The sequence below is a fragment of the Phoenix dactylifera genome, chromosome 16 (genome assembly GCF_051530095.1).
Source record: "Phoenix dactylifera cultivar Ajwa chromosome 16, Ajwa_hap1_PhDact_Kaust_v1.1, whole genome shotgun sequence".
Classification (NCBI taxonomy): Eukaryota; Viridiplantae; Streptophyta; class Magnoliopsida; order Arecales; family Arecaceae; genus Phoenix; species Phoenix dactylifera.
In genome coordinates, this window is record NC_143205.1 from 7,548,273 (window position 1) to 7,573,629 (window position 25,357).

General features: G+C 48.6%; 1 protein-coding gene across 1 annotated transcript in view; it reads left to right on the forward strand.

Moving 5' to 3' along the window:
• The first annotated feature begins 206 nt into the window (after positions 1–206).
• The window catches only part of LOC149751102 (uncharacterized), a 36,955-nt gene continuing 11,804 nt past the window's right edge, over positions 207–25,357 (forward strand). Inside the window, exons 1-2 of the mRNA XM_089927930.1 lie at positions 207–386; positions 467–997. Of these exons, the coding sequence (XP_089784056.1) occupies positions 207–386; positions 467–997 (711 nt within the window). The remainder of the gene's footprint in view (positions 387–466; positions 998–25,357) is intronic.

Sequence of the window (25,357 nt, forward strand, 5' to 3'; positions counted from 1 at the left end):
ATGAGACTACCGCTTTTCCGGAGGTGTCATCCGGGCGCGCCCGAGACGGCCGGGTCGGACGCGGTCGGTCCCCAGCCCGGCCTTCAACTCGGTCGGCCTCGGATGATACGAGGAGGGGCGCGCCGAGGCCTCGGCCGAGCGGGACCCTGTCGATTTCTAGCGCGGCCCCCGCCCTGAGCATGGTCGGCATGACTCTCCCTCAAGCAATGGGTAAGGGTAAGGCCGCAGAACCACCGTCCGGCTCCGGGGCGAAGTCGGGGTCGGCCTTCATTTTCGCCGGCGCCCGAAACCTCATCGAGACGGTGCTGCTGGAGGGTGACCGTAGGCAGGTCCGGCAGATGAGGATCCCTGAAGTCGGAGCTGCCAGCTGCGTCTGCCTCATGTCGGTGAGTGTTTTTTTGTCGCTTTCGTCATTTATAGGCTCTATTGATCCCCGTCTGACGCTCTCATTTTTCCTGTCTCTTAGCTCGCCCAGTACATGATCCGTCTGGAGGAGAGCCACGAGGAACAGGCGAGGCTCCTGGCGAAGGCCGAGAGCCGACTGAAAGCTGTAGAGGAGGGAGGCCAGGCTGCGGCGGGGAGAACGACCAGGGACCTCGAGACGAGGCTCCAGGTGGCCGAAGAGCGGGCACTCGGCTTCGCCGCCCTCGAGAGGCAACTGTTGGAGGCTCAGGAGCAACTCAAGGTTGCCTCGGGTCTCGAAAGCGAGATCAGGAAGGCGGAGGAGCGAGCCGAAAAGCAGTCCCGGAAGGCTGCCGACTTCCAGAAGAGGTGGGAGAAGGCCCAGCAGTCGGCCGACAACGCCCGCAACCGAACCCGATCTCTTGAAGCCAAGATGGCCGAATTGGAGTCGGCCTTGGAGGGGACTCGTGCGAGCAACCAGGAGCTTCATTCGCGCCTGGAGGAGGCTGAGGCTGCTCGCGTCGCTGCCGAGGCGAAGCTCATGGAGGCTCGGGCCGATCTGCTGAGGGTCTCCTCCGAGGCGGACGAGCGGATTGTGGCGAAGGTCATGGAAGCGAAAGCTCAAATTACGGAGCGAGCGGAGGCGGCGCTGGCCGAGAAGAGCGCAGAAATCGGGCGTCAGGCGGTACAGGCCTATCGTCAGTCCGCCGAGTTCATTCGTGACATGTCGGATGCGGGGTCCGACTCCTTTGCCTTAGGCTTCGATGAAGGCCTGGCAAGGGTGTCCACTAAATACCCCGGAATTGACCTGAGTGGGGTCTCCCTCCTCGACTCCCCTCCGATGCCATTGCCTGCCGGTTCTCCAACCGTCTCCCTACCCTTCGCGGACGTGCTCGCCGTTCCCGATCCAGGGGTTCCTCCAAGCTGACCCTCTGTACTTTTTCTTTGTTCTTTTCTTTGTATGTTGGCGTTTTGCCATGTTGTATGGGTCTCGGCCCTGATGCAACGAAAGTTAATGCAAACAAAGTGTTTCCTCATTTCACTTTCGTCCTTCCTCTTTTTAACTCTTGATAGCGTCTCGCCGACTCCTGACTCTTGAACTCCTTCCGGCACTAGGCCAGGCATCCGAGGGTTAGGCCTCAGGAAATCCTTCCGGCGCTAGGCCAGGCATCCGAGGGTTAGGCCTCAGGAAATCCTTCCGGCGCTAGGCCAGGCATCCGAGGGTTAGGCCTCAGGAAATCCTTCCGTCGCTAGGCCAGGCATCCGAGGGTTAGGCCTCAGGAAATCCTTCCGGCGCTAGGCCAGGCATCCGAGGGTTAGGCCTCAGAAAATCCTTCCGGCGCTAGGCCAGGCATCCGAGGGTTAGGCCTCAGGAAATTCCACTCATTGGTCGGCCAAGGCTGGCGCAAGCCGAGGCAACCGGTCGGGGCTTCAGGCTAGTCTGCTCCCGGGATGATCATCGGGCTAGCCTGGCATCCGAGGACTGAGCCTCGGGGAATTCCGCTCGTTGGTCGGCCAAGGCTGGCGCAAGCCGAGGTGACCGGTCGGGGCTTCAGGCTAGTCTGCTCCCGGGATGATCATCGGGTTAGCCTGGCATCCGAGGGCCGAGCCTCGGGGAATTCCGCTCGTTGGTCGGCCAAGGCTGGCGCAAGCCGAGGTGACCGGTCGGGGCTTCAGGCTAGTCTGCTCCCGGGATGATCATCGGGTTAGCCTGGCATCCGAGGGCCGAGCCTCGGGGAATTCCGCTCGTTGGTCGGTCAAGGCTGGCGCAAGCCGAGGCGACCGGTCGGGGCTTCAGGCTAGTCTGCTCCCGGGATGATCATCGGGTTAGCCTGGCATCCGAGGGCCGAGCCTCGGAGAATTTCGCTCGTTGGTCGGCCAAGGCTGGCGCAAGCCGAGGCGACCGGTCGGGGCTTCAGGCTAGTCTGCTCCCGGGATGATCATCGGGTTAGCCTGGCATCCGAGGACTGAGCCTCGGAGAATTCCGCTCGTTGGTCGGCCAAGGCTGGCGCAAGCCGAGGTGACCGGTCGGGGCTTCAGGCTAGTCTGCTCCCGGGATGATCATCGGGTTAGCCTGGCATCCGAGGGCCGAGCCTCGGGGAATTCCGCTCGTTGGTCGGCCAAGGCTGGCGCAAGCCGAGGCGACCGGTCGGGGCTTCAGGCTAGTCTGCTCCCGGGATGATCATCGAGTTAGCCTGGCATCCGAGGACTGAGCCTCGGGGAATTCCGCTCGTTGGTCGCGCGCCTATCACTTGCCGCTCGACGGGGTTTCTCCGTGGCCAGCTGCGATCGTATTTCTCCTCCTCTCGACGCGTCGCCTGGGGAACACCAGAAGGCTATTAAATGCTAATTGAGGCGTTACCTGGGAAATCGGATCGGCCAGTTGCTGCTTGCGAGGAGTGCCAGTTAAGCGGCCGCGATACGTGCGTTCTTCGAGGCGGATGCGGCCTGGGCGCGTGCGGAGATACGTGTGCCGTGGGATACACGCCGCCCGGAGTGTCCTGCATGAAGAATGCAATTAAGGAGAACGACGTTTAGGAGGTCGTGGGAGGATACGCCTCGAGAGCCGGAACGGCTCCGGATTCGATGCGCCCGCATTTATTGGAGCCACCCGCATCGGAACGACCGGGGGGCCACAGTTTGGCTATAAATATAAGTGCGGGTGCGGTGGAGCCTGCCAAGCCGGAGCTGTTCAGGTTGCCATGGATCGTGGACCTCCTCTCCGGTGCGTGGCTGGAAAGCCCCTGCCGGAAGAACGGGAGGTGCGCCCCTCGCGACTTCCGCCAACTAGCCGTTTCATCTGGGATCAACGGGGAGATTCTCCCCGGTGGAACTCCGCTCTAGGCGTTTCATCCGGGATCACATCCCCCCTCTTTTCCGTCCCACCTCCCGATTGAGCTCTGCGCCAGACGCTTCATCCGGGATCGCGCCTCCTCGCGCTCTTCTCCCTTGTATTCCTTCCCTCCCCTTCTCTTGGGGAGGGCCGGAATATCCTTTGGAGGTGGCGTTCCTCTAGGAGCAGTGTGAACTCCTTCTTCGTCCACTTCTTCTTCGTCCGCGCCGGCTCTTCGTCTTTTGCGTGAGGCGTCGATGGCGCCTCCGGGGAGAAGCACCCACGCCCGGTGGGATTGCAGTTGCTTCGGGTGGAGGGTTCGGGATCCCAGATCTTCAACTCTACGGAGTCCCCACCTCTTCCTTACTTTCTTTACTCCCCAATCCCCCTCTGGGAATTCTTTGTAATCACACGAACACGCCATTGTGACCAGGAATTATTGAAATGAAAAGGACTATACATTTTTTGAACTGTCTTTCTGGCTTTGTCTTTCTACTGGTAATACACCCGTAGGTTAGCGGAATTCCAGCTCCTTGGAATTTCTCGACCATCTAGGGCCTCCAACTGGTAGGAGCCAGGTCGGTTTACCCAGCGAACCCTATACGGGCCTTCCCAATTTGGCGCCAGCTTCCCACCTTCCGCGGGTTGAGATGCTTTGGCTCGCCTTAGCACCAGATCTCTGATTCTGAAAAGTTTTGGTCGGACCTTGGAGTTATAATATCGGGCCACCCTCCGCTGATACATCGCCATCCGAACCTGCGCCATTTCCCTCGCTTCTTCCAAGAGGTCCAAGTTTCCTCGGAGTTGCTCCGAATTGGCCTCGGGTCGGTGCGTAGCCACCCGGGGCGAGGGGAGTCCGAGCTCCACGGGGACAACCGCTTCCGTGCCATAGGTTAGGCTGAAAGGCGTCTCCCCGGTAGGGGTCCGATACGTGGTCCGATACGCCCAAAGGACGTTCTCGAGTTCTTCGACCCAAGCTTGCCCCGTCCGACCGATTCGCGCCTTAATTCCATGGAGGATTGTCCGGTTTGTCACCTCGGCCTCACCGTTGGTTTGGGGATGCGACACAGATGTGAACCGATGCTCGATCCCGAATTCCTCGCAGAAGTCACGGAAATGCTTGTTGTCGAACTGTCGACCATTATCCGAGATGAGGACCTGGGGTACCCCGAATCGGACAATGATGTTTTTCTTCACGAACTTCCGGACTTGCACCTCCGTGATAGTGGCCAGCGGCTCTGCCTCCACCCACTTGGTGAAGTAGTCGATTGCAACAATCAAGAATTTCCGCTGGGCGGAAGCGACGCGGAATGGTCCGAGGATATCCATTCCCCACTGTGCGAAGGGCCAGGGGGCGGTGATTGGTGCCAAGGGGACAGAAGGGACTCTCTGGACGTTGGCGTGGCGCTGGCAGGCGTCGCATTTCCGTACGTGATCCTTTGAGTCCTCCAACAAGGTAGGCCAATAATAGCCTTGCCTCATGATCTTGTGCGCCAAGGACCTAGCCCCCGAGTGCGATCCGCAGACGCCCTCATGGACTTCGCCGAGGACGTAGGCCGCCTCCGAGGGGCGGAGGCACCTTAAGAGGGGGGCGGTAAACGAGGTCCGATACAGCCTCCCTTCATAGAGTACATAGTGGGCAGACTTCCTGACAAGTCGCCGAGCTTGATCTTCGTCTTCAGGGAGGATCCCTTCGGCGAGGTAGACGACGAGCGGGTCCATCCAAGACGGCTCCGGATCAATCGCCATCACCGCTCCAGCCTCGCCGATGCTCGGGGCATCCAGGGTCTCCAGGTAGATTGCCCTCGACAAGTTGTGCGCCTCTGCGCCCACCAAGCGGGACAACCTGTCGGCCCTGGCATTTTCGCTTCTGGGAACCTGCTGGATGTCGACACTGCCGAGGTCGGGAATGAGTGCTTGCACCTTCCGGACGTAGTTCTGCATGGTCGGGCTCCGGGCCTCGAACTCCCCACGGACCTGCCCGACCACCAGCTGGGAGTCGGTGAAGACCTTCAAACGCCGGATGCCGAGCTCCCCGGTGAGTTTGAGTCCTGCGACTAGGGCCTCGTACTCCGCCTCGTTGTTGGTAACTGAAAATCCAAACCTCAAGGCATACTCGGCTATCACTCCATCAGGACTGGTAAGGACCAGCCCGGCCCCTCCACCCTCGGGGTTCGACGACCCATCGATGTGAAGCGTCCAGGTCGGGAGGTCGAGGCTGGGCGTTTCCGGCGGTCTAGGTTCCGCCTCCTGCACCGTGCACTCAGCGAGGAAGTCCGCGAGCACCTGGGCCTTGATGGCGGGTCGAGGCTGGTAGCGGATGTCGAACTCACCGAGTTCTACTGCCCACTTCACCAGCCGTCCCGCATTCTCGGGGTTGCCGAGGATCTGTCGTAACGGTTGATCAGTTAAGAGGGTGACAGAATGGGCCTGGAAATAGGGGCGGAGCCTCCTGGTCGCGGTCAGCAGCGCGAAGGCGATCTTTTCAGCCTTCGTATACCGCGTCTCGGCGTCCCGTAGGACCCGGCTGATGTAGTACACAGGCTTTTGGAGCTTTGCCTCTTCCCGAACCAGCACCGCACTGACCGCGGTTGGGGAGACCGCCAGATAGAGGTAGAGCATCTCCCCTTCTTGCGGCTTGGACAGTAGGGGAGGAGACGCCAGGTATTCCTTGAGCTGGTCGAATGCTGCTTGACATTCGGCAGTCCAGAGGAAGTCTTTTGGGCGTTTTAACACCTTGAAGAATGGTTGGCAGCGTTCGGCCGATTTTGCCACAAATCGCCCGAGCGCGACGACCCTTCCAGCGAGCTCCTGAACTTCCTTTACTTTAGTCGGAGGGGACATACCTTGGATGGCCTTGATTTTGTCCGGGTTGGCTTCGATACCCCGCTGGTTGACAATGAAACCAAGGAACCTCCTGGCCGAAGCGCCAAAGGCGCACTTCGCTGGGTTCAGCTTCATGCGAAACTTCCGTAAGGTGGTGAAAGTCTCCTCCAGATCCACGATGTGCTGGTCTGCCTGGCGGCTCTTCACCAGCATATCGTCCACGTACACCTCCATGTTTCGGCCGATTTGCTCTTTGAAGATTTTGTTGACGAGGCGCTGGTAAGTGGCGCCAGCGTTCTTCAGACCGAAGGGCATTACCTTGTAGCAGTACAGCCCCCGGTCCGTTATAAAGGCAGTTTTCTCCTCGTCCTGTGGGGCCATCATTATCTGGTTGTAACCGGAGAAGGCGTCCATGAAAGACAGCAGCTGATATCCGGAAGTCGCGTCGACCAGTTGGTCTATCCGCGGAAGCGGGAAGCTATCCTTAGGGCACGCCTTGTTCAGGTCGGTATAGTCGACGCACATCCTCCACTTCCCGCTCGCCTTCCGGACAAGTACAACATTTGCCAGCCACTCGGGGTAACTCACCTCCCTTATGAATCCTGCCTCCAAGAGTTTGTCTACCTCCTGGTCGACCATCCGGATCCGATCCGGGGCACAGTGTCTCTTCTTCTGCTTCACTGGCCGGTGGGTCGGATCGACGTTGAGGGCGTGAGAAATGACCTCCGGGTCGATCCCAGGTACATCGGCCGCCGACCAGGCAAATACATCGGCATTGGCTCGGAGGAATTCCACCAACCGGGCCCGAGCTCCCGGGTCGAGATTGGCGCCGACCCGGACCACCCGGTCCCGGCGGCCTTCCTCGAGGGGAACTTCGACCACACCCTCGGCCGGCTCCCCCTGCCGCAAGGCCACCTCGTCTCTGGCATCAAGGGACTCGACGCTTAGGGCTTCTGCGGGCTTCTTCCCTTTGAGGGTCGCTAGAAAACATTGCCGTGCGGTCGGTTGGTCGCCTCGGACCTCCCCGATCCCGACCGCCGTGGGGAACCGCATGAGCAAGTGGTACGTAGAGACCACCGCGCGAAGGGCGTTCAGTCCGGGTCGTCCGAGGATAGCGTTGTAGGCCAAGGGAACACGGACGACCAAGAACCCGAGTCGCACCGTGGCTTCTGCGGGTGCGACGCCCGCAGTCACAGGCAGCTCAACGACACCTTCCGCTGGGACAGCGTCACCGGTGAATCCTATGAGGGGGGTGGATATTTTGTGCAACAATTGTCTGGACAAGCCCATCTTTTGGAAGGCCTCGTAAAACAAGATATCAGCTGAGCTTCCACTATCCACAAGAACACGCCTTACATCATAGTTTGCCATAGTGAGGGAGATCACCATGGCATCATCGTGGGGGGTCTGAACCCCCTTTACATCCTCATCACAAAAGGTGATTACATTGCCGACCCTCTGCCTCTTTGCGACGGCCGCCCCTAACGCTTCCGTCGAGCCCCCTGCTTTCCTCACGGGCCGGGAGCAGCCCCCAGTGATAGTGTGGATTACGCCCGCAACGGGTCGATTCTGCTCTCGAGGCTCCGGAGGGGCCGGGTCGGCCGGACGCGGGTCTGCGGGGGGACGTCGGTCGCTCACATATCGACCGAGACGCCTCCGGCGGATGAGAGCCTCGATCTCGTCCCGAAGCTGGAAGCAGTCCTCCGTGTCGTGGCCGTGGTCTCGGTGGTACTCACAGTACGCCCGGGAGGGCCTCTTCCCAGGGATCCTCCGCATCCGTCTCGGGGCCGGGAGGTCCTCCCGCCCCTTGATCTCCATAAGGATCTGGGCCCGGGGAGTCAGAAGAGGGGTGTACCGGTGAAAACATCGGGGCGGAGAGCGAGGGCGTGGGGCGCCGTGGTTCTTCGCCGGCGACGGGCTTCTGCGCCGACGCTGAGGCGTCGGGCTCCTCCTCTGGCGTGCCTCTTTCCGCCTTTTCTTCCCAAGCTTTTGTGGGATCTCGGCGGCCTCCTTGCTCCGGTGGGCGGCCGCCTCCTCGGCGTCCGCATACTGGTTCGCCCGGGACAACAGTTCTGGGAAGCTCCGCGGCAGGCGTTTGTCCAGGGAGAAGGTGAGTCTGCCCTTTCGGAAGCCACGCTTCAGGGCTGAAAGAGCTACCTCCTGACTCACGTTCCGGACCTCCAGCGTAGTCCTGTTGAAGCGGGTAAGATAATCCCGCAGGCTTTCTCCCTCGTTTTGCCGGACATCAAAGAGGGAGTCGGAGACCAGTCGCCGCCGGCTACTGACGGCGAAATGAGTGATGAAGAGGCGAGTGAACTGGTCGAAGGACCGGATTGAGTCAGCCTCCAGCCCGGCGAACCATGCCCTCGCCGGGCCACGGAGGGTTGTCGGGAAAGCCTTGCAGAGAAGGGGATCTGTGCTCCGTGGAGGAGCATAAGGGTCCTGAAACTCTCGACGTGATCCCGCGGATCCGCCGCCCCGTCGTAGGGCTCGATCGCCGGCATTTTGATCTCCGGCGGATTCGGGGTCCGCAGGATCCTCGAGGCGAGCGCCGGCTGGGAGGAGATCTCTAAGTCGGCGAAGAGATCTTTGGAATGGCCCTTCAGGACCTGGAGTTGTCGGTGGAGATCGTCCACCCGCCGGTCCAGGGAGCGCGACCGGTGGGTGGGAGACAAGGAGCGGCGAGAGGGGGACCGACTGGAGCGCGGGTTCCTCGAGGACTGGGGGGTCTGGGAACGCGCCCGGGCCCGCCTCTCGTACCCCGCGCAGCTCCGGTGGGAAGGTCCCAGCAGAATGGAGCGTGCTCAAGAATCCTCCTCGCGCCGGCGCTCCTCCCCATGGGAGAGGAAGGAGCGCGGGTTGAGGAGGACAGGCGAACGCTCAGGCAGCGGCGGCTCCTGAGCCTGCTGCGGCGCCCGGGACATCGCACCCTGCAGATTCTGCACCGCCTCCGCGAGGGTGCGAACCTGCTGGGTTAGCTGGTCGAACTGGGCGGCTTCGACCATCTGAATGGGCGGTGGGGCGGTGGAGTGTTGCTGAGAGCGTGTTGGAGATGCAGCGGCCTCCCGGCCAGTGGCGCGAGAGGCCCCGCGACCGGAAGCATTGGAAGCTCCACGACCACCTCGCCGTGCCATTACGATCGCTCTGAGATCCGGGCCCTTCCTCTAGCGCCAACTGTTGCTGGGGGTCCAAACCGAGAACGATTGGCACAGCGGTGTGAACGGGGTTCCCTTTGAATTGCTTTGGTTGCGCTCCACCTTCCGCCGGGAAACCTGCAAGCAAGTCTCGCACCACCACTGGGGTAGTGGGGGCCCTCCGACGATCAAGTTAGAGGAAATCGAAGGAGAAGGAGAGGTAGCAGGTAGGATGATGCTATGGAGAATCTTGCTTACCCTCCCCCTTCCCCCCCAGCCCCATATACATCAGGCTGGGGGGTTTTTCTGGGGATTGGTCATCGTGTGGCACGATGGGGTTGCCACTGACGTGGCCGTTACAGGGCGTCGTGGGGCAGCGCCGGGTACGGCCATGGCAGGGCGTAGTGGAGCTCCGCTTTGTACGGTTGTTACAGGGGATCGTGGGGCAGCGCCGGATTCGGCCGTTGCAGGGAGTAGTGGAGCAGGGGGCCGCGGCGTGCCTCAGGAGAACAGTCTGTTGTTGTCAAGAGATTGCCGACCCGAGGTCGGATTGCTGGATCAAGGGGCAACCGACTCGGGGTCGGACTGCTGGATCAAGGGGCAGCCGACTCGGGGTCGGGCTGCGGAGCCGAAGATATCCGACCCGAGGTCGGATTGCTGGATCAAGGGGCAGCCGACTCGGGGTCGGACTGCGGAGCCGAAGATATCCGACCCGAGGTCGGACTGCTGGATCAAGGGGCAGCCGACTCGGGGTCGAGCTGCGGAGCCGAAGATATCCGACCCGAGGTCGGATTGCTGGATCAAGGGGCAGCCGTAGTCTTCCTGGGCGCGCGTGCCGGTCACGTGGGGCATGGTGGCTAAGTTCCCCCGTAACAGCATCTAATTAATCCACTTGCAAAAAGCATTAATTAGTTATTCACAAACCTTTTAATTGCTATAATTATTTTAAGACCCAATTCACCCCCCCTCTTGGGTTGTCTATCTGGGCAACAAGTGGTATCAGAGCCGGAACTCTATTACCTAAAGAGTAAAAGATCAAAATGACAACCCCATTTGGATCTTCTCATATTGAGGGCCAGTCCACCCATAGACCTTCATTTTTTAATGGATCCGACTACTCATATTGGAAGGCTAGGATGAGAATATTTATCCAAGCCCAAGACTATGAGATGTGGACCACCATACTAAATGGACCATACATCCCATCCATTTATGTAGAGGGTGTCACTGTACCCAAGCTTGAAAAGGATTGGGATGACAATGACATAAGGAAGGCACAACTAAATGCCAAAGCCATGAATGTGCTTTATTGTGCTTTAGATAGAAATGAATTCAATAGAGTCTCTACTTGCATTTCTGTAAAAGAGATTTGGGATAGACTTGAAGTGACCCACGAGGGCACAAATCAAGTAAAAGAATCCAAAATAAATATATTAGTTCATAAGTATGAATTATTTAAAATGGATTCTAATGAAACAATCACTTGCATGTTCACTAGATTTACTGACATGGTCAATGGCCTAAAAAGCCTTGGCAAAAATTATACTAACAGTGAGCTTGTCAGGAAGATTCTTCGTTGTCTACCAAGGTCATGGGAAGCCAAGGTGATGGCAATCCAAGAAGCCAAGGACTTAAACAAGCTGCCACTCGAGGAGCTACTTGGATCCCTCATGACGCATGAGCTAACAATGAAACAACACAATGAAGAAGAGTCCTCTCACACGAAAAAGGTAATAGCACTAAAATTTGTTTCCACTCACAAAGATTTGTCTTGCAGCAGTAGCAGTGAAGAGGAAGACAATGAGGGAGATGATGATGAGGCTCTCCTTGTAAGAAAATTCCGTAGATTCATCAACCGGAAGAAGTCCTCTCATCAAAGGAGAGGCCCCTCAAGCTCCTATCACAAGGATAAAGATAAGGAAAGGGAAAATGAGGGGATCGGATGTTATGAGTGTAAGAAGCCGGGGCATTTCAGAGCTGAGTGTCCTTTGCTGAAGAAGGAGAGCAAGTACAAGAAAAAGAAAGTCCTCGTCTCCACACTATCGGACTCCGATACATCATCATCATCATCGGATGAGGAACAAGAAGAAAAGGCCAACCTATGTTTTATGGCTAACGACAATGAGGTAACATCCGAAACACATTTAGACTTTACCTTTGATGAATTATATGATGCTTTCAATGAATTAATGGACGAGTATAAGACAATAAACCTTAAGAACAAAGAGTTGAAACTAACTAACCAAATTCACCTCCGTAAGTACGATACATTAATTAAGGATAAAGATGTTATCATTAAAGAAAATTCAGAACTTAAGACAAGCAACCAAATGTTAATTCAAAAGACTAGTGCCTTAATTAAAGATAACGAAAGACTAACCAAAGAAATATTAGAACTTAAAAACAATAAACAAATCATAAAAGAGAGTCTCACAAAAGACCTAAATGGACTAAAAATAGAAAAACAAAAATTGGCACTAGAACTTGAAAAGTACAAGCCTTTTGTAGAAAAATTTACATATAGCTCAGAAAAATTAGAAATGATACTTAAAAGTCAACGAGCTGTGTTCAATAGAGCTGGTTTAGGGTATAAACCTAAAAATAAGCAAAAGCTCCTTAGTAATTTCTTTGTAAAAGCTGGGGAAAGCAAAACTAAGAAAATAACATGTTTTTGCTGTGGAACATTAGGACATAAAGCAAATGTGTGTGATTATAGAAAAGGAAAAACTAAGAGAAAAATTAAAAGGGTTTGGGTTCCAAAAGGAACCAACATTACTAACCATGAAGGACCCAAAAAAACTTGGGTACCTAAAATTGTATGATTTGCTTGTGTAGGAGTGTCTTGCAGCCAAGGTCGACAAAAATTGTTGGTACTTGGATAGTGGCTGCTCAAGATACATGACGGGTGACAAAGACCAATTCTTCACCCTTGAGCCTAAGAAGGGAGGTGCTGTGACATTTGGAGACAATAACCAAGGTCACATCATTGGTATAGGTAAAGTACAAATCATCTTTTCAACCTTTATTGATAATGTTAGATATATTGATGATCTTAAGCATAATCTACTTAGCATTAGTCAATTGTGTGATAGAGGTTTTGATGTTTTGTTCAAACCATCTTTATGCATCATAACCAACTCAAATGACAACAGTTTAGTTTTTAAAGGAATAAGACGTGGGAATGTGTATGTAGTAGACCTTGAGGATCTTGCCAAACATAACCCATGTTTAGTTGTTAATGAAACTAAGGATAATGATGCTAGTTGGTTATGGCACCGTAAGTTGGGTCATGCAAGTATGGACACAATATCAAAACTAGTTAAAAGAGATTCCGTGATAGGTTTGCCAAAACTAAAGTTTGAGAAGAATAAAATATGTGAAGCTTGTCAATATGGCAAACAATCAAGGAACTCATTTAAATCCATAAATTGTGTCTCTACCTCTAGACCTCTAGAACTACTACACATGGATCTATTCGGACCAACTAGAACCACAAGTCTAGGTGGAAATAAATATAATCTAGTTATTGTAGATGATTTTTCTAGATATACTTGAGTCATGTTCTTAGCTCATAAAGATCAAGCATTTTCAGTATTTAAGAAATTTCATAAAGAAGTAACAAATGCTAGAGATACTTCAGTCATAGCTATTAGAAGTGATCATGGAACGGAATTTGAAAATCATCTATTTGATGAATTTTGCAATAAAAAGGGAATAACTCATAATTTTTCTGCACCTAGAACACCACAACAAAATGGAGTTGTAGAAAGGAAAAATAGAACCCTAGAGGAAATGGCTAGAACCATGCTATGTGAAAGTAACCTCCCTAAGTACTTTTGGGGAGAAGCCATTAATACCTCATGTCATATATTAAATAGAGTTTTATTGAGACCCATTATAAAGAAAATACCATATGAACTTTGGAAAAATAGAAAACCAAAAGTAAACTATTTTCATGTCTTTGGATGTAGGTGTTTTGTTCATAATAATGGGAAAGATAATTTAGGTAAATTTGACTCTAAATCTGATGAGGGTATATTTTTGGGATATTCTACAACTAGTAAAGCCTATAGAGTTTTTAATAAAAGAACCCTTGTTATTGAAGAATCTATACATGTTGTTTTTGATGATTCTAGTGATATCTCTTCTAGCAAGAGAGTTGATCTTGATGATGATGCTGAAATTCTTGAAGAAAAGATTGATGAGATGACATTACAAGAAGATGAACAAAAATTAATTAGAAATGCATCATCAAGCCAAGAGGCTATTGTGGATCATGGGCTGACTAAGGCTTGGAAGTATGCTCATGGGCATCCTAAGGAATTAATTTTAGATGATCCATCTCAACCTGTTAGGACTAGAGCATCTCTTAGGAACTTAAATAATCATCTAGCTTTTGTCTCACATTTTGAACCCAAACACATAGAAGAAGCTGAAAAAGATGTAAATTGGATAAATGCAATGCAAGAAGAACTAAACCAATTTACTAGAAACAAGGTATGGAACCTAGTTGAACGACCCTCTAAATATTCAATTATAGGTACCAAATGGATATATAAAAATAAACTTGATGAAAATGAAATTATAATTAGGAATAAGGCTAGACTAGTAGCAAAGGGCTATAATCAAGAAGAAGGTATAGATTTTGATGAAACCTTTGCTCCTGTAGCTAGACTTGAGGCAATTAGATTATTACTAGCATTCGCATGCTCTAAGGATTTCAAATTATTTCAAATGGATGTAAAAAGTGCATTTTTTGAATGGGTATATTAATGAGGAGGTGTATGTAGAACAACCTCCTGGTTTTGAAAATCATCAATACCCTAATCATGTGTATAAATTGAACAAAGCACTTTATGGTTTGAAACAAGCACCTAGAGCATGGTATGAAAGACTTAGCAAATTTCTACTAGATCATGAGTTCTCTAGGAGAAATGTAGATACAACACTGTTTTTAAAGAAGAAAAATAAAGAAATGTTAGTAGTGCAGATTTATGTTGATGATATTATTTTCGGTGCTACTAACAATCGCCTCTGCGAAAAATTTGCTGACTTGATGCAGAGTGAGTTTGAAATGAGCATGATGGGAGAGCTGAACTATTTCCTCGGGCTTCAAATCAAACAATCTGAAGAAGGGATCTTCATCAATCAAGCTAAATACATCAAGGAGATGCTTAAGAAGTTTGATATGGAGGGAAACAAGTCAATCAGCACACCCATGAGCTCATCATGCAAACTAGACCAAGATGAATCAGGTAAATCTGTAGATCAAAAGATGTATAGAGATATGATAGGATCTTTATTGTATCTCACTGCAAGTAGACCTGATATCATGTTTAGTGTATGCATGTGTGCTAGATATCAGTCTAATCCTAAGAAATCTCATCTAATTGCAGTCAAGAGAATCTTTAAATACCTAATAGGAACAAAAAATATAGGTTTTATGGTATTCTAAAGAATCTAGCCTGAACTTATAGGATACACAGATTCAGACTTTGCTGGTTGTAAACTTGATAGAAAAAGCACCAGCGGGTCATGTCAATTCTTAGGAGAAAATTTAATCCCATGGTTTAGCAAGAAACAAAACTCGGTTGCATTATCTACTGCTGAAGCTGAATATGTTGCTGCCGGGAGTTGTTGTGCTCAAATCATTTGGATCAAACAACAACTGGAAGATTATGGAATTAAACAAGATAAAATTTCCATTAATTGTGACAATACAAGTGCTATTAACTTAACTAAGAATCCAATTCAGCACTCAAGAACCAAACACATTGAAATAAGACATCACTTCATAAGAGATCATGTACTGAATGGTGATGTTACACTTTAATTTATTTGCACTGATGATCAACTAGCTGACATCTTTACAAAACCCTTGAGTGAAGAGAGATTTAGTGTGCTTAGGAGAGGATTAGGAGTGATTGATCCATCCTAGTGATGTTCTCTTCTAGTTCATTGATTTTGATGATTAGGTTGTGTTAAATATAGAGTCTCTCATCGATGATTATCAAATCAGATCATAAACTTAGTGATTATCCCTTGTTTGGCACGAAAATAGCATGATTTTTAGGTGCGTGCCAGAGTTCGAGTCGACTCGGATACGTTTCAGAGTCGGCTCATGAGGGGGAGTCGACTCGCACACAGATGGGAGTCGACTCGAGGTCGATGGCAACATATGGGGAGTCGACTCGCGCATATTTTGGAGTCGACTCGAGGTCGAGTCGACTCGCGACTTACTGGAGTCGACTCGCGGTCGGGAATCCGATGTTTTAACCCTAATCGAAGCGTTTAATCAACACTTCTATTCACCGCCTCCACTGTTCACAAACCCTAGAGCCGTCTCCGACCTCCATTAGGGCTTTTCCGTCGAGCTTCTTCCGACCATTAGGACTTTTCCCCCTCTCTAGGTCTACTATGCCTCGTAAGGTAGTTGTCCCGAGCCGGAAGAGGCCTCAATCCGCGAGCGGCACCGAGCGACGGTCCAAGGCTCGGAATGAACGCGTGAGGCCACAACCTCTGGTTCCTTCCCCGCCGAGGCCGGTTCCCTCGCGTCCGTGCGCCGGGAAGGCGGTCTCCACCGGGAGATATGTCAACTTCGACTATCTCTCCCGGGAAGGCTTCACAATAGGGCATAGGTTGAGGGCCCAAGGATTAGAGTTGCTTTGCTCCCTGGATCTCCCTACTTACCGGGGGCTAGTAAGGGAGTTTTATGGGACAGTTTCTAGGGGTAATGGTGGGATACAGGGAACCGTAGCCGGTGTCCCTTTATTCATTTCAGAGGATTTTATAGCACAAATCCTACATCTTCCCCAAGTAGGGGTGTTTCCCACTCACCCGGCCGATAGGACTGAGGCCCTTACGGCCATATTAGGGAGTCCACCCCAGTCCCCACTAGATGAGGTGTCCGCTAGTCAGCTTTCAGTTGAAATGCGGCTCCTCCTGAGTATTATATCTAGGACCCTCTTTCCCAAGACCGGCCGCTTTGACTTTGTATTCGAGAGGGACCTAGCCCTAATGTAATATATTCTCCAAGATACCCCAATTAACTTTCCTAAGCTGATCTACAAATACCTATGTGAGCCACTAGACAAACCTAGGCTCACCCTTCCATATGGGATGTTGTATACCCTGATTTTTAGGGAGTCCGAGGTCCCCATTCCTGAGGGGGAACCCTCTCGCGCACTGCGATACACAGATCGCATGGGTGAGGGAACCCTTCACAGGATGGAATTTGATAAGGTTGAGGGAGTCTGGGTCAGGAAATCATCCTCTTCCACACCTACTACTCGACACTCGCCCAGCCCTGATCATGATTCTGACTTTCCCACCTATCCCTCCACCTCAGCACCATCCACTTCAGCCGGACCCTCCTCTTCAGCACCTCCTACTCAGCCACTAGAGGTCCGGATCTCTCCTGAGCAGCTCCGGAAGCTGCGGCAGGAGATCGTGCAGGATCTTCGGGACGACCTACTGAGGGAGCTCCGAGGTCCAGCCACTGCCCCCTCTTCTGCATTGGTTCCCTCATTGTCAGCCGTGACCGAGATGACGGCTCATCTGAGGGAAGAGATTTACAACGTCAGAAGCCTTATACAAGCCTAGTTCTCAAATATGAGTGATGTCACAAGCAACACAAGAAAGATGCGAGATGACATCCGACACGACTTGGGCAGCCAGAGTCAGAGGGCCGAGCGTTTGGCGAATGTGTTGATCTCCAAGTTGGATACCCTTCAGGAGAGTCTGACTGAGCTCTCCTCGATCCACAGTAGGGCCACCTCGGCGATCATCACGCAGCTAGGGAACGTCACAGATGGGGTCAGTCTACTTATGGAACAATCAAGACTGAGCAAGGGAGCCACATCCTCCTTAAAGAAGCCCTAGCTTGCTTTTTCATTTTGACATGTACTTACTGCTTTACTCTTTGTATCTACAAGTGTACCTACATATACAATCAATACAATGAGTAGACAATTTTCTTCAATACTGTGCAAATTTAATCTCTATTGCTTGTGTGATGTGCTTTCTTCCTTTTTGCTATGATGACAAAAAGGGGGAGAAAATATATTAAATAGACATGTAAAGGGAATCAATGAAAATCAATAAAAAGCAAACTTTTAAAACACACAATAATTTGCTCTTAGTGGATTCGATACCTCGAGGCTCATTATCTCTCTGTTGGGGCTCCTAACGGAGTAATCTCCAAAATCTATTCAAGGGATATTCGGAGATTAGTTGAATCATACTCAAGAACAAATTGGCAGATTTCCCTCTAAAAACCGAAAATTTAAGTTCAAAAGCTTCAATACACTAAAAGAAATTTTAGAGAATCAAAACAAAGTTGAATGCATGTGTTGAGGGGGAGAATCTGAATTTTTAAGAAAGCAAACTCATTAAATATATATAAGCCAAACAATTGATTGCATGACATGAAGGCTTATATAATTCCAAATGAAAGGGGGAGCTTTAACTTCAAAATTTACTGTTTCACACCTTTCAGTTTTGGATAAATTAAAATAACTAGACACTTGAATTCATTTTAAAATTTTACTATAAATCTTCTTGTTTGTTGAGCAATTCACTTTACATATACTCAATGTTTTGTCATCATCAAAAAGGGGGAGATTGTGGAGTGATTGATTATAACCCTATTTGATTTTGATGAGCTCAAAGCATTTGAGTATATCTTATGTTTACTAATGAATTCAATCTAGTGTTTCAGTGAAATTCTTGTAAATTTATGGTTAAGTGTCTCTAGATTTGGTTCAAGACATTTTGGATAAGTTAAGAAGTCAATTTGAACCAAAGTCTGAGACTCGAGTCGACTCCGGGAGATTACGAGTCGACTCCAAGCGTATCAGAAGCACTGGCACAGGCTCGAGTCGACTCCTGTACATTACGAGTCGACTCCGACTGAGAACAGACAGACGAACAGAAAGATCCAACTCAAAACCTGTCAACGAGTCGACTCCTGAAGAACGCAAGTCGACTCCGATACTGCCGAGTCGACTCCAGGGTAGTACGAGTCGACTCCAGGGAGTTACAGACAGAAAGACAGAGAAGTTATTTTGGACCCTGAGAGCCGAGTCGACTCTTAAGGAACTCGAGTCGACTCCGATGGTTGGCAGGTCGACTCCAAAGGAAGCGAGAGTCGACTCCCAGTGTGATACAAGGCAAAAGTCAGAGAGCAACTTTCAGACACTGAGAGCCGAGTCGACTCCCGCAAAGTCCGAGTCGACTCCAAGACAGCGCGACCCCAAAAAGACAGAAGACAGTATTTTCGTCTCTGAGAGGCGAGTCGACTCCAAGACAGTTCGAGTCGACTCCAAGACAGTGCGACCCCAAAAAGACAGAAGATAGTATTTTCGTCTCTGAGAGGCGAGTCGACTCCAAGACAGTTCGAGTCGACTCCAAGACAGCGCTACCTCAAAAAGACAGAAGACTGTTTTTCGGATACTGAGAGCCGAGTCGACTCCGAAATAGTTTGAGTCGACTCCAGGACGGCACGAGTCAAAAGACAGAAGATCGGGAGTTCGGATTCTGAGCGCCGAGTCGACTCCCAAAATTTCCGAGTCGACTCAAGTGAGCAAAGTTGAAGAATACAATCTATGGATTTCTTGGAATGAGTCGACTCCAAAAGTGCCAGGTCAACTCCAGACTTTGGGGAGTCGACTCCGGGTTAAGTCGAGTCGACTCCCAGTCGAGAAGAGCACTTTAATTCAAATTCGGAACAGTTGCCGAGCCGACTCCAGAAAAGCATGAGTCGACTCCTGCTGCAGCCGAGTCGACTCCAGATCGCGCGAGTCGACTCCGATCCCAACGAAAACATTGTCAGGATGTGCAGAATGTGCAGAACGGCTAGAAGATTGTGTCTAACGGCTAGTTTCCGTGGGCAATGGCTTAAATAGCCACAGAGAACTGTAGCAAGGTAGAGAAGTGACATTCCATTCAAAGAAAAAAAAGAATCTTCACCTACCAAAGGATTTCAAAGGAAAAGAAGGAAGAGGGGCATTAAACTCCATCCAACCAACTCTTCCCAGCATTAAAGAAGTCTTCTTCAGTCATCAAGTTTTCGAGACACTCAAGAGGAGACCCCGAGTTCGAGAAGCCCTCCTCTACATCTTCATAAATTTGTTTGAGGGCTCTTAACTTCTCTCTTATTTATATCACTGAATATCTGCTTGTTAAGAAGCTTTATTTTTCTGTTAGCTTTTGTTCAAACCATTTGTTCCTTACTTGATTCAATCAGGGGATTGAATCAAGGGTGTAAAGGTTTGTTGGTGAGCCTAGGTTGAAACCAACGGTGTAAGGGTTTGATTGTGATCCCGAGAAAACAATCGGGTGGTTCTAGTCGGTGAGCCTGAAAAAACCGACCGAGTTCGTTGTGATCTCGTAAAACAACAAGTTAGGTTGTGAGCTTGTAAAACAACCGGCTGTAATCCGAGGGGTTATAGTAAATTCCCAAGCGAGGCTTGGGGAGTAGACGTAGGAGCAAGGGTTAGCTCCGAACCACTATAAATTTCCTTGTGTTTGTGATTGTCTTGTTGTCTCTTACTTTCATTTCATACACTGCACATAGCATCTAATTAATCCACTTGCAAAAAGCATTAATTAGTTATTCACAAACCTTTTAATTGCTATAATTATTTTAAGACCCAATTCACCCCCCCTCTTGGGTTGTCTATCTGGGCAACACGATCCCTGAATTAGAAATTCAGATCGTCCAATGCCTAAGTACAGTGAGTTGCTTGCAAGTCACCGTGACAGTCTCAGATCTAAGGGGTACTTATGTCCATACACTTTGCTAGCTAACTTCCGACAGTGGAGTGCTACACAGGTGAGTCACTGTTCAGTGACGATGTACTCCTACATCTCACCTGTATGCCATACAGTATCTCTACATTTCTTGATTTAAGAGGACAACCAACTAAATGGTACACAACGACCTATACTTGACATAGTTATCGTCCAATTAACAGCTCATCATTTGGTCGCGAACTGGTTTAAGGACTAAATGATAAAACCTTCTTTATCCACTAAATTAGTCCTAAGGACTTCATCACAATACACAGGAGTTCAATTTGAAGATGTAACACTTGTGATGAATAGAAAAATGCCAAAATAAATTTTTATTCATTTTAATAAAACATATACATACACCAATTTCTTACAATTAAAAAATTGGCTTTGGGACACAATTTCCAACAACTCCCACTTGGACTAAAGCCAATTTGTACATTATCTTATACCCACTTTGTACAGTATCTTATATCCATTTTCGATTTGTGATAATCGAACTCCTTTACAAAAAGGGTTTTAGTGAATGGATCAGCTAGGTTCTCCTTTCCATGGATCTTCTGAAGATTGACGTCACCTCGTTCCACGATCTCTTGTACCAGGTGGTAGCGACGTAGAATGTGCTTGTTCTTATGGTGAGACTTTGACTCCTTTGCTTATGCAATGGCTCTAGTATTGTCACAATACAAAAGAACTGGACCGTTGATTGAAGGAGCAACACCAAGTTGATTTATGAACTTCTTGATCCAAATAGCTTCCTTTGCGGCATCTGATGCAACAACATATTCTGCTTCGCATGCAGAATCGGCTATGGAATGCTGCTTGAAACTTTTCTAGCAGAGTGCTCCTTCATTCAAAGTAAACACAAATTCTGACATACTCTTACTGTCATCATGATCTGACTGAAAACTGGAGTCTGTAAACCCCACAAGTTTTAAGTCAGATTCTCCATAGATTAACCATTGGTCCTTAATATTTCTCAAATACTTAAGGATGGTTTTCACCACCTTCCAATGGTTCTTATCCGGATCAGACTGATACCTACTCGCTACTGCTAAAGAGTAAGCAACATCTGGTCTCGTACATATCATGGCGTACATGATAGATCCCACTGCAGAAGCATGTGGGATTCTACTCATACGCTCTCTCTCTTCGGAAGTTGTCGGACAATCTTTCTTAGAGAGAGAAATTTCTTGGCCTATCGGAAGATAGCCCTTTTTGGAATTCTCCATGTTGAACCGCTTCAACATAGTATCGATGTACGTGGATTGGGACAATACAAGCAACCTCTTAGACCTATCTCTATAGATTTTCATCCCTAGGATGTAGCATGCTTCTCCCAGATCCTTCATGGAGAACTGTGATGACAACCAGAGTTTTACATTTTGTAATGCAGGGTTGTTATTCCCAATTAGGAGAATGTCATCCACATACAAGACAAGGAATGTGATCACTGAACCATTAGCCCACTTGTAGACATAAGGTTCTTATTCGTTCTTAACGAAGCCATACGTTTTGATAGTTTTATCGAAACGTATGTTCCAATTTCGAGAAGCTTGCTTAAGTCCATAAATGGACTTTTGTAGCTTGCATACTTTGGACTCATTTGTGGATGTGAAACCCTCAAGTTGTATCATATACACCTCTTCTTCCAGCTCTCCATTTAGAAAAGTTGTTTTCACATCCATTTGCCAGATTTCATAATCCATATATGTTGTTATAGCAAGCATGATCCGAATAGATTTTAGCATTGCCATAGGGAAAAAAGTCTCCTCATAGTCGATACCATAATATTGACGATACCCCTTGGCAACCAAACGGGCTTTATAGGTCTCCACCTTTCCGTCTGCGCCTCTCTTTCTTTTGAAGATCCATTTGTACCCTATGGGTTTTATCCCTTCGAATGGATCAACTAGTGTCCATACACTATTGATTTCCATGGATTCCATTTCGGATCTCATGGCGTTAAGCCATAACTCGAGTCGGACCTCTGCATAGCATCCATATAAGTGATCGGATCCTTATTGTTCTCATCGAGCTCAATGGATCTGCGTCTTGGACCAAGAAACCATAGTATCTGTCCACTTGACGCGGTACTCTACCTGATCGTCTTAATGGTGCTTCTACATTGGGCTCCGGGTTTGATCTAATTGAATCTGGTTCTGTGGGTTCAATAGATTGTGTTAAATCTTCCACCTGCTGAACTTCACTAAATTCAACCTTAGAGGCAACAATTCCTTCACTAAGGAATTTCCTTTCCAAAAAGGTTGCCTTAAGTCCTACGAACACCTTTTGTTTATTAGGAAGGTAGAAGTAATAGCCCCTAGTTTCCTTGGGGTACCCTACAAAATAACACTTATCGGACCTAGGACCAAGTTTGTCAGTTTGAGAACGTTTAACATAAGCCGGATATCCCCAAACCCTAAGGTATGAAAGTGTCGGCTTACGCCCAGTCCATATCTCATATGGAGTCTTCTCAACGGACTTACTTGGAACCTTATTTAGTATTATATACGCAGACTCTAAAGCATAACCCCAAAAAGATAAAGGCAGACTAGTAAACCCCATCCTGGATCAAACCATGTCTAACAGAGTTTGATTCCTCCTTTCGGATACACCATTGTGCTGAGGTGTTCCTGGAGGGGTCCATTATGAGAGAATCTCATTCTCCTCTAGATAAGTCAAGAAATCACCGGAAATGTATTCTCCTCCTCGGTCTGACCGAAGGATCTTAATACTTTTTCTAGTCTGTTTTTCTACTTCATTACGAAATCGTTTGAACATTTCAAATGATTCCGACTTATGCTTCATTAGATAGATATACCCATACCTAGATAGGTCATCTGTGAAGGTTATGAAGTAGGCATAACCACCTTTGGCACTTACGTTCATGGGTCCACATACATCAGTATGTATGAGGCCAAGAACATCGTTGGCTCGTTCACCCTTTCCAGCAAAAAGTGTGGCCATCTTACCCAGAAGATAGGATTCACAAGTTGGCAATGATTCACAATCATTGATTTCTAAAATGCCCTGTTGGGCTAACTTGTTTATCCTGTTTTTATTTATGTGACCTAGCCGGCAATGTCACAAATAGGCTTCATTGACATTATCTAACTTAGGGCGTTTATTAGAAGTGTACATTATATTCACAGGCAGTGATAGAGTATAAATGTCATGTGTCAATTGTCCACGAAAAATTTTAATACCATTCAGAATGATATCACAAAAATTTTCTTTTATTGATAAACAATAACCATTTTTGGCCAAAAGACCTACAGAGATGACATTCATCAAAAATGCTGGACAATAATGACAATCATCTAATATGACTACTCTAGATTTAAAAACAAGCTTAATGGCTCCTAAATCTAGGATTGGAACAGATCTTCCATCTCCAACGTTCAGGAATCTTTCGCCATTCTTGAATCTTCTACTAACTTGAAATCCCTGCAACGAATTGCAAATATTAATTGGACTTTCGATATCCAATACCCAAGCAGTAGAATCATAAATAGAAAAATTACAAGGTGTTATCATATAATTACCTTGTGTAGCAACTGTTTGCTGCTTTTTCTTCTTAGGCCTGTTTGGATCAAGGGACGCTATGTAAGCCGGACAGTTCCGCTTCCAATGACCCATCTTCTTACAGAAGAAGCACTCTGCCTTGCTCTTATCAGCTTTATGCTTCTTAGTCTGGCTGCGCTTAGAGACCCCAGCACGAGCTTTCTGCACCTTCTTCTTCTTTTCTTTCTTAAAGGAAGAAAGTCCTGCAGAAGTCCCACCTACCACATTCACCGACTCCTTTTTGAGTTGGTGATCCTTCTCATAGGTCTGCAGTAAACCTAGCAAACCATGATAGGATACTTCAGGTTTAGTCATTCTATAATGACTAAGGAAGGTCAGATAGGACTTGGGAAGTGAGTTCAAAATGGTGTTCTTGCCCAATTGCTCGTGCAAAGGAAAGCCAAGTTTACTCAGGCGATCGATTTGTTCGACCATGTACAATACATGATCGGTGACTGATGCCCCTTCCCTCATGCGGGCATTGAATATAGCGCAGGAGGTCTTATGTCGTTCGACATTATCAGGTGTGCCGAAAGACTCCTTCAACATTTGAAGGATTTTCACTAGCTGCGCTTCCTTGAATTTACGACTAAACTCGTCATTCATCGAGGCCCTCATGATGCAGCGCACTGTAGTGCGATCGTTGAGCCACTTTTGATAAGTGTCTCTGATTGCACGTGGTGCATTGGCTGCAGGTTCCTCAGGTGCAGAATCCGATATCACATACAGGATCCGCTCATGCTCTAATACTATTTTCAACTTTCGATACCAGCTATTGAAGTTAGGTCCATTAAGCTTATCATTGTCTAATAGTGTTCGGAGGGACAATGAGTTAGCCATATTTGAAAAATAAAGGAAAACCCAACTAATCAGTATATGACTTATTTAATCCTAAAGACTTGGACTTTAGTTTAAAGTTTTCTCCCACTATTTTAATCGAATTAATAGCCTCTACCTTTAATTCGAGGAATTACTTTAATTCCCTAGTGGGTACTAGAATCCGCATAGATTGCATACGGGCCCGAGGAAGGCTCGGCCAACCCATGTGCATCTAAGAGTAGGTACATTACCAATTGGTTCTTTAAACAATTTCTAGTAATCAATTTTGCCCCAGGTGGTAATCAGTAGGCGGAGGCCTCCACTGAAAATCCTGGTTAGGTCCAACTATTAATGAACTAACTCGATGACACTACCTAATGTATGATTAGGCCCGAGGAAGGCTCGACCAACCTAATCATAATTAGATAACTCAAAAAGCTATCATATAATGAAGGATAATTCCAGTATTCAGAGGAACACCAGACGGAAGCGTCCTGCATGTTCAATTGTAATATTGGACCCATTATCATTCACCTTAATGGGAGGCTATGATCTAGTTATCTATATAACTTTATCATTTTAAGGACCTAATAATTTAAAGGATTTTAATTGATATGTGACACTGACCGATAATTCTAAATTCTCCCATTGACTTCACCAAATCATACAGAGGACTAGCTCTTATTGGTCTATTAGACACCAAAATCAGTCACACTGATTTTACTTAATGGCATGGGTGAGTGCCAAGTCTCAAGGTAGCTTAATCAAAACTTGATCGACCAAATTGGCCAGGTAAGAGAGATTATGGGAGGGTTACGCCATTAACCTCTTTTCTAGGCACCAACTATGTTGGCCAGGTAAGAGGTAGCCCCAATTAAAAACCATGATCAAATGCCGACTTACCTTAGACACCAATTGGTTTATCAAGTTGATTTAAGTTATCCTTGGGAACTCGGGCTCAACCACTGAGCCACAATCAGAT